Genomic DNA, 10,038 nt, shown 5'->3' with positions numbered 1-10,038 from the left:
TTAAAAGTTATATGACAAATTAAAAAGGGACAATTCGGGCGGTGTATATCTTTATTTTCTTTAAAAAATAGAAAGGATTCTGAACACAATGCAGGACTCTTCATCACAGGCCTTGTCTCCAAGTGGGAACAGCTCTGTAACAAAAAGAACATTTCAGTCATTTAGAAATAAATTACTCATTATTACCAAATGTTTCTTGACAGAAACTTGAAAGATTTACAGAAAAAAGTTAAGTTTAGGAGGCAAACCTGTGAAACATTTGTAGCATTGGCCCATCTCCCGACGGTCCAACGTGTTTCAGCCGCTCCTCCCATCCCTTCGTAGGGCGGGTAAGCCTGGACGGGTCTCTGTTGACATGATTGTCCACCTGAATGTGGAAAAAAAGGACAAAACGTCAACCTTTTTCCCACACGCAGTTTAATCTTCTTATTTCAAGATTTCACAATGATGATTTTCCGATTTAGTGACTTAACTGTTACTTTTTCCACAAGAAAACAAACCTCTCACCTTCTCCTTCAACTTGGCAGCGAGTCTCCTCTGCCTTTCCTCTTGCTCTTTTTCCCTCAGCTGTTTCTCATGACGCTTTGCCTCCACCCTATGAAGATCCTGCAGAAAGGCAGAGACGAGCCTTGTATTTCTCAGTGTTTTGACATCACAACCTCGCCTGATGAAAACCGCGCTCTTATCTAGAGCAACATCCTGTTTAACACCAGAAATCTGAAAATCTGGCATTTTACAGCAGTCACTTAAGGCATCTCAGTTTAAAACACGCAAACATCGCATCTTGTGTTTCCTTGTGTCTGTAATTTTGGCATTTTTGTACCCTTTCATTAAAACGCCTGATGCTCTTTGTCGCCTCCTTTCTCCTCTCTTCTCTTTCTCTCTCTTCTTCTGCTCTCCTCCTCCTCTCTTGTTCCTCCTCTTCTACTCTCCTCAGTCGGAGCTGCTCCTCTACGGTTAGCTTCACTTCCAGCTGCCGGCGGCGCTCCTCCTAATAAAAAGTATGAATACATTATTGGTTAAAGTAAAAAGCAGTTCAGGACACAACATGCACATATTTACTCCTTGGTTTTACTCTGTATTTTCATTTTTACATTAAATGAGTGCATAACTACACAGAAGTGCTCCCTGACTAAACTAAACTACAGCGACAGTAAAATGACACCCGAGCACAAAAGCACCTTTTCCCGTTTCCTCTTTTGAATCTCTTCAGCCAGTCTTTGTTCCTCTTCCTGCTCCTCCCTCCTTTTCTTTTCTTCCCTCCATTCCTCCAGACGCCGTGCCATCTCGCTCCTCTCCTCCTCAGTCCTAAAACAAATTATATACCATGAACAAACGACACCCCCAAAAATCCATCAATCAACTGGGTGCTCATAACATGAGGTGGGATTTACAACATTGGGTTGAATTTAACCGGCATAGCTAGGAGATCAACCCGCCTGCATCATCTCCTTTTTATTTCATACTAGTGTGTCACACTCCTGGCTCACCTGTGTTGCTGGGCCTGGCTTTTGGCCTCCTTCTCTCTCCTTTTTGCCTCTTCTGTCTTCTCCTGAGTCTGTATCCTGATCTGGTGTTCCTGATGCTTGCTGGCTTTCCAGCGCTGAATAGCCTGCATGTGGCATAAAAATAAGCAGTGACATAAGAAACCACAAAATACTTAACAAGCAGCAGCACGGGTTGCAAACAATTCTTATGATGTGCTGTCTATTTAATGTTAACACATAAAGAAAATGTGAGGTAATGTTCAATCATCGCCATTTTTCCAAACGAATCGGGGGGGATATGTAGTGAAGATGAAAATCTAACTCTTTATGATTGCTTAGTTTTCAGTTAAAAACAGTGGACTGTCAGCAGAACTTCTGCGCTGATGTTTTAAGTCTCCCTTCATAATAAATTATTAAAAGCTTTTTGTAACTCTGTCTGAAAACTCAAAGGTCAAACTGGCTCACCATCAATGAAACTCAAAGGTTATTGTAGGATGAGCTAAAAGTGAAGTTCACAGGTGCTTTTTCTCCAACCTCACCTTCACGTTTGTCTAATGTGCACATATATAGATAATAGTTGGATTTCTATGCTGCTCAGACATGTTTTGTCATTACCTCTTTCTTCCTGTCCTGCAGGTAGATGAGCTCCTGATGCCATTCCTCGTGTTGCTCTATCTCCTCCATTGTTCTACCAGGCAGATACAGCTTGGCTTCTTTCCTGTAGCCCGGCTCCCCACTGTGCTTCACCCAGACCTGTGAGTCAGATTACAGACAGACAACCGCGCTGAGGTCACCAAGCTTTGGGCTGGCAGCTGCTGAGTCTGCCCGTTAGTTTAAGCAGTAGTGTTTGACCGTATGACATGATCAGCAAGTGAAAGGAAGAGAAATAACAGTAATGGTTTACTTGCTTTAAGAAAAGCTTCATGGTCATATTGGTCCCAGCCACCATAAGAGCCTCCAGTCTTCTGCAGGAAAACCTCCAGCGCTCTGACTTCTGCTGGCAGGTCTCTGTCGGGTGGTTTGGTCTTATGGAAAAGAGGCAGCTATGAATTCAGGGTGCATTTTGAAATAAAGTCAACTGCCACTGTGTTGGTTAGAGAGATATTTATTTATCTTATTCTAATTCTGAGACTTCTCACTGAAACTCATCTCTCTAATATTTTACCACCTAACTGACAAACACGAGAGAAAGTTCAGAGAGGAGGAAGACGAGACAGAGACACACCCTAACAGTGGGAGCTGCGGGTAGTTTGGGATTCGTTTTGACAGCAAGGCTCCAGTTTTCAATCTTCTTCTCATAAGCGGTGATTTCCTGTCTGCATGTCCACTCTTCCTTCAAAAATTCCTCAAAGCTGAACGAAAAGCAAATCAATTTTAACAAAATATTGACATCAGTACAAAAGTTCACCCCCAGAAAATATTAAACGGTGGCTGCTCTTTCTCTCCTTTAACGTACATAAAGCTGGAATCATGTGCGAACGAATGCAACATGTACAAGTGCAATGTACCTGCTTGCTTCACTATGTTAAATATTATTACATTTTAAGTTAAAGGTAGTTTACTTTAATATGGATGACATATTTTAAAATGGATTTTAAGCCTCTACATTTAACTCAGCTTGTTTGGTTTATGCTCTTACCGTGAGCGCTGTTCCTCCTTCACGCTGTTAATAGAAATTTCCACCTCTGACATGATTTCCTTCAGTTTTTCAATCACTGAAAATCCAAGAAATGCAGAGACAATAAGAACTCTATACATATAACAATGCAGACAACTTTGTTGAGCAGTGCACTACTCAGATGCATCGAGTATTTCCTTTTCAGTCACTTTTCTCACTCAACAAGTGTTAATAGACCTCTCTGCTGAATCACACTTGTTATTAATCTCTGGCTCTCGTCCACAGCATGTCTTTCATCCTGTCTTCCTTCTCTCTCCCCAACCGGTCGCAGCAGATGGCTGCTCCTCCCTGAGCTTGGTTCTGCTGGAGGTTTCTTCCTGTTGAGAGGGAGTTTTTCCTTCCCACTGTCGCCAAAGTGCTTGCTCATAGGGGGTCACATGATTGGTTTTTTTTCTCTGTATGTATTATTGTAGGGTCTACCTTACAATATAAAGTGCCTTGAGGCGACTGTTGTTGTAATTTAGTGCTATATAAATAAAATTGAATTGAATACTCTGCAATAGTGGAAATTAAATTAAAGAGGACCTATTACATTCATTTCCATTTCCAGCTATTTACTCTTGGATCTTTACTACATCAGCTTTGCATGATTAAAAGTTCAAAATCATCCCCATTTACTTCATAGTAAGTCTCGTTTACTCTGAAATGAGCTGTTTTAGCTCCTTGTCCTTTAAGTAATATTTTTATGACTGGCTGCCAATCGAGAACAGAACGCTTAAATAGCAGCTGGAATAAGATGTCCATATTAGGGATATCCCATCTCTTTGACATCATCCAGACCCAGGAGCAGAAAAAAACAGTCTAAAGGGGAGCTTTAAGCGAGGTCTGAAGCCTGAGCTTGTGGCTCACAGGGATTTCTTGCACAAATACCAGCTATTACTAATTAAAACCCTCACTCTGTTTAATGTGAGCATTTACCAACAGTATAATATATATGACTGGAATAAGGAAAAGCAGAAATGGTCCACTTTAACATAAATGAGTAAAAACTTACACTCCGGAGTTGGTTTCACATCAGTTAGATGTCTTTGAAATTTCCTCACACCATTATGAATCTTCATGAGCTGCTTTTGAAGATTTATCTCTGAAGAAAAAAGAACAGGTTAATGAAAAGCAATATTCATCACAAAGGATGGATGCTTCTTCTAATAAATGTTTATTGCTATGCCTCCAGTTCCAGAGATTCCAGCCTCTCTGGATCTGATAATAAGTCTTCCCAGCAGGGTATTTTATACCCCACAGAAAAAATGCCGAGTGAGATGCCCCGTCACCTCGCAACATTAAAATGTCAGGTGAAAATGTTAGTATATGTAAAGAAAGACCTACTCTCAGCATTTCTTTGTCCCTCCAGCACATTCTCGTACTCTTCGATCTCTCCACTCACATCCGCCCAGCCATTCTTTCTGCACTGAGAAATCAGCGTCCTCTCTTTCTCCAACTTCTCAATCCTATGAAAAGTTCAGCGATTCATTTGATCTGTTACACATTATTACAAATAATCTGATTTCACCTTATTAGAACAATTAAAATTACAAGTAGACATGGTCAAGATGACCTGTGATTAAAATTATCTTCAGGGTTTAGAGAGAATGGTCTGAAAAAGAGGAACTATCAAGCAGTTCAGGCTGCTGGTGGTGATGTAATGGTGTGGGGCATATTTTCTTGGCACACTTTGGGACCCTTAATACCAACTGAGCATCGCTTAAATGGCACAGAGTATTATTGCTGACTGTTTCCAACTCATCTTCAGTGAATGAGAAATCAAGATAACATCGATATGAAACTTTTGACGATGTAAATAAAAATATGTGTTAGAAATTCAATTTAAACGCAGAAGAAGTGACAGCAGCAGTATTACTTACTGCCTCCTGTTCCTCTCAGCCTCCCTGAGGAACTGTGCAGTTTTCTGTGTGGCCAGTCTGTGGTCCGCACTTTGACCGCTGAGCAGGGGTGATGTGCATGGCTGCAGGACACTAGGCTCTTCCTCCCCCTGCTCATATTCAGTTAGTGTTAGTAAAACACAAGTGCTGCTCATGCCAACAACCTCAGGTGTAGATTTTTTGCATTTTCAAAAGTCCAGAAGTTCTGTCCAATAATAAATTCACAGTCTACTCAACGACATTGGCATCTGTAACCATGTTATTTATACAGCATCCATTATCGGACAGACGCAAATTTAGCAACAAAAGCTCTGAAAAACATTTCAAAAACAATGAAACTATTAATGGCGCGCGTATGTCAGAGTCCTGCATACTACTGATTAGCGCAATAAACAAATCTGTAAAATTACCAAGCAGTTTCGTCTCTTAAAGCTAACTTTGCTACCTAGCACTGACTAACGTTAGCTCTTTAGACTTTCAGATGGCCCGAAAACTGAAAGTAAAACGCGCCAAAAAGAAAACAAAACATATCATTCAAATACAGCCGCCTGACTAATGTAAGGCAGTTTAGGAATAAATGAAATAATGAGCACTATGACAGATACCGAGTAATGTTTATCATCCTCCCATGCAGTTGCTAGGGCAGCCATGTTTGGAGTGGAGTACTTCTGCAGTCACTGGTTTGTACCAGCAGAGGGCGCTGCTGTCATTAAGGGACTGTGGTATAACAAGTGACTGTAGAAGAACCGTTGACTGCACGTAGCTGTGTATGACTGTATGCATGTATATGTATATGTATATGACTGTATATAACCACGAAGAAAACCTTACACAAACATGTTTCATCCTTTCAGCCAGTGTGAAGCTGTCACATGGATACCACGCTCACTCCTTAAATGTTTTGTTATTCATAACCACAATCTTTTCCTGCCACTGCCATGTGGTTTTATTCCCAGCCTTGTAGTTTTGCATGTTTTCTAGAAGATACGCAAAGTCAAAAGCCAGAAAAGTCAGTGAGCCAAAGAAATATTGAAATCTTCCTTGAATTAATAATCTTTCAATTGCTGAAAGTTGATTTTAGTGTGGCCCAATAAAACTTACGAAGTATAAAAAGTCTTCAAAGAGTATTATTCCGTGTTTTCCTTTCAGTCTCTGTAACCCAGTTCTCGAGTTATAAAATCTGACGGTACCCTGCAGCTTGATAGTTAAAGTTACCTATATGCCTCTCACTCTCTAAAATAACCGCCTGCGCAGTGTACCGAGGCCTCGGCTATTTCTGTAACAGCTTTTTCACGATGGCCAACAGCTATAATTATTATGAGTCTTGCCAAAGTGACAGTGACAGAGACACTGAGAGAAAGAGAGTGAAGGCAGTATAAATAGAAACCTGAATCCATTATTGAGTGCAGATATTGGGGATGGTCTCTCCCTCGGGTGCAGAGGCAGAGTTGTGATCGCAACATAAATAGCAACCGCTCTCCTTAATGGAGAGTGTTACAATTTCCTGTCCTCATCCTCAGCAGAGGGACCCACTTAATTTGATAAAAGAGGCAATCAGATGACTGGTTGGCATGACAGATCAAACAAGTGGGTACAGCAGGGGATTTCCAGACCACATAGTTTGTATCTGCATACAAAAATGTAAATGTCAAGGAGAACAAATGAAAGCAGCTTGAAGATGACATAACTCGTTCCAGTGTTAAGGCATTAGCTCGGCAAAACAACTCATAACTCAAAGTTCACCTACTACCACGTGTCTATATCTGGCTGTCATAAGTTAAACGTGTGATTAGATATGTGTCATAGCAACAGTACAGGAGAAATACTCAATATAAAATTAGCAGTAGCACAGAGTGGAAGTTAAAAAACAGTTGTTTAATTCAACATTTTATTCAATAAATCCCGTGCACCACCACCGTCCTGAGATAATGTTAGCTGAGGGAAGTTGCATTAAATCAGCTCGACTGAAACACCATCCAACACTGGACACAGCGTGATATTCTGAGCAAGCTAATGGCTCAGCCACAGGAGTAGAAATTGCGCAGCAACCTCCTTGCAAGTATAAAAGAGCATTAAAAAATAATATTTAAAAAAAATGTGAAGTTTCTTTTAAATGAGAAGCACCAGATATGAGATTTTTTTAATGATTTATCATAGTTAATTGCTGTGTTATCAGAAACAGATTGCATGCAGTTGCCACCTTGACCCCATTTGTTTGCAGACTGATAGCAGAGTGACTCCAGCTTCTGGAAACATTTTATGGCAGGCTTTAGTGAAAGCGTTTGTATGCTTGACAATCTTATTGGATAAAAAAATAAAGACAAAATTTATTTGTCTTTATTTAAAACGATTTTTATAGTTTCAAAATAAAGTGCAATATTCAATATTCACTATAATATAGTTTCTAATGTTTTGAGTCCTAAAATCCTGCCATGATGTTTCTTTACCGCTTATCCAGCTTAGAGTCCCCGGGCACTGGAGCCTATCACAGCTGTCTCTGTGTGAGGAGTAACTCAAATAAATGACATACAAAGAACTCAGAGTAAATGCACTTTTTCTTTTTTAGAATTAGGTCACAAAACCGATTAAAACTTAAGTCAAACTTTCGTAAGTCAATGTTAAAATCATGTCTTAAAACTGGAAGGCATGTGGATGAGGCAATACAGGTAGGAGAAAGAATGAAAGAACCTCTGACATGACCTCTGACCTCTTACTTAAGAGCCAATGAGTTATTTGGAAATGTTATGACACACGATCGCTGTAAACTGAGTGGACAGTTTTGCATTCTTGAACGGTGGAAGTATCAGTGTCACTCATGCCAGATCTTTAAATTGAAATTTATGCCATTCTTCAAACTGTGTGTGTGTTTCCCATAGGAAAGCATGAACACACACATACATGATGGCTGTTTAACAATCTATCTAAGGGGACTCCCATGCCTCTAGTTTTAGTTTTAAATGTATTAAGTTATATCTGCTACCTGCAGGTATAGCGGAGTCTTGTGGAGGTGCCCAGCTAAGATATTTATGGACAATAAAGATGTGAAGTTTTCTTTATGCTATTACCAAAGACATCCACAGTATTGAGGAAGTTGTCTGGGCTCTGGGGCACAGCAAAGCACATCTCATCCCCTCAGGGGATGGGAAAAACTTCTTACTGATAGAATTAATGTCAACTAAATTTTGTTTTTGAACCCTTTTAGGTCTTGGAGCTCTTTCCTTCGATTGCATGCCTGCCAAAAGTTCAGGCTTGTTTTACTTTTAGTCTCTATTCCTGTCCCCCTTTTTATCTTCTTTGCCTTCTCCAACTGCCTCTTTTCTTTTGCCAAAAATGAAAGAAAAAAAGCCCAATGAGACCTACTCCAGCTGTCCCAACATCCAACTAACTGAGAAAAGGGAAAGCGACATTTCTCCTGTTCTCGTTTCGTTGTAAGGTTGTGTCTTAATTTTGCACCCAGATGTAGGTGTGACAGTGAAGCTTACAGAAAAGTGTTATTTAGCTAATGCAATAGCTTATCTGTTGCCCATTTAACAGGTTCATTTGACCATGCATGCGCAGGCAGTTGCATATCCATCACTGTACCCTAAATCTAAATCTTCTAACATGTCTTCAACATAAAAAACTGAGTGATCTGGATTGTAGTGGAGTGGATTTTTGTCCACTTAAGACAGTTCCAGTCTGTGATGTGACTGTCTAAACAGATTTAGGTCCTCACAACATGAGCAATGCCGTGCACCCGCATACGCAGAGTTTGTTCTGACACCTGCTGTAATTGTATACAGTGCTACAAAGCAACACGATCTGACTGTGCCCTGCGCATGTTGAGCATGTTAGACCCATACAGGATGCCAGCCGGGGCGGACACATGCATTTCTGTATGTGTGTGTATGTGTGTGTTTGTATGCATTTCAGTAAATCACTTGTGTTCTAAGGACTTGAGTAGGCAGTAGGAAAGTGATCAGTCTAATTGCTTTTCCCGCTGTGCTTCGTACTTGTACGTCCTCTCTGACGTCAGCACATAAATGTTTCTGCAAATGTTTCTTTCGCTCTGACCTTCTGGTCATTTATTGTGAGTGTGTTAATGCCTTTATTTCTTTTATTCTTGCCCTTAACATAACCATATTTATCGTCTGCAGCCAGACTTTGTAGGAACTCTTGCTTCAAAAATGTCAGTTTTGCACCTCTTTCAGTGATCAGAGGAGACGTCTGAGGAGAAGCGATATCGACTTTTCTCTTATTCTTACTTTTGGACAGTTGACAGTTAAACAGTTGCTTTATTTCACACAGCTGCAGGGCATGAAATGGGGGTAATGACTGGTCTAGAAAGCAATAATGCAACAGCTTGGACAGGGTGAATGTTTGGCATGCAAACCTCAGCGGTCTCTGGAGTCCTGCTAACTTCAGTCATCCTCTCTTCTGACCTTTCATTCAACACCACCAGTGGGCCATCGTTTCTGCTCATCCAGCACTCCGCTCTATGCAGGATGGCTGAAATCAGCTGCAGTATCATTGCACCTTTACTTGTTAAATAAGTGGCAGTTTAATAAGAATCATTAAAAGGAGAAAAACCTGGTGGCCTTAACTTTTTATGAAAGGTTGGAAACATTTTAGTAGCATGCTTGCTGTGAAAAACGTATGCGCAGTGTATTTGAACTGCTGATTTAGCCCTTCCTTTAGCTATTTTTACTCTCTGACCGCATTGCTAATAAAAATCATGGTACAAGTTCCTGAATGAAATACTTAAAGGAAGCTATATCAGCGTAGGCAGGAAGTCACACAAAAATGAGTAGACGCTTGAGAGATAACAACTCTGAATGTCATACAGGGACAGTCACAGCCGCACTTCCAGTCATGCCGAAAGCTATACATTCTGCTTAGCTTTAACAAAAAACTTTATATTACTACCAACACTTAGAAACAAATCAGGTTTTACTGTTTGCCTTCCTTATACTATCCACTTTTATGTGAGAGAGCCTCTGGATAAGAGGCCCTC

At 40.4% G+C, this 10,038-nt stretch overlaps 1 protein-coding gene across 2 annotated transcripts; it reads right to left on the bottom strand.

The window, feature by feature from the left end:
- Positions 1 to 37: 37 nt before the first annotated feature.
- ccdc112 (coiled-coil domain containing 112) lies at positions 38 to 5,712 on the bottom strand. 2 transcript variants are annotated; one of them, XM_085425757.1, is made up of 14 exons: positions 5,651 to 5,712; positions 5,028 to 5,155; positions 4,492 to 4,613; positions 4,160 to 4,249; positions 3,127 to 3,202; positions 2,713 to 2,839; positions 2,396 to 2,512; positions 2,103 to 2,240; positions 1,491 to 1,612; positions 1,182 to 1,308; positions 824 to 991; positions 508 to 606; positions 249 to 367; positions 38 to 134 (listed from the first exon to the last, which is right to left on the bottom strand). In XM_085425757.1, the coding sequence occupies exons 1-14, from the start codon at positions 5,693 to 5,695 to the stop codon at positions 104 to 106; spliced, it is 1,509 nt and encodes a 502-aa protein (XP_085281883.1). In that variant the 5' UTR covers positions 5,696 to 5,712; the 3' UTR covers positions 38 to 103. The 2 variants fall into 2 exon arrangements, with proteins under 2 accessions (XP_085281883.1, XP_085281882.1); XM_085425756.1 differs by having other exon boundaries at positions 5,028 to 5,158; positions 5,651 to 5,709.
- Positions 5,713 to 10,038: the final 4,326 nt, after the last annotated feature.

This window comes from Rhamphochromis longiceps, linkage group LG12, assembly GCF_057381845.1.
Source record: "Rhamphochromis longiceps isolate RC_006_pf linkage group LG12, R_longiceps_female_GT1.1, whole genome shotgun sequence".
NCBI classification, from domain to species: Eukaryota; Metazoa; Chordata; class Actinopteri; order Cichliformes; family Cichlidae; genus Rhamphochromis; species Rhamphochromis longiceps.
The sequence above is the reverse complement of the archived record's forward strand: the minus strand, read 5'-3'. Positions and strand labels throughout refer to the sequence as shown.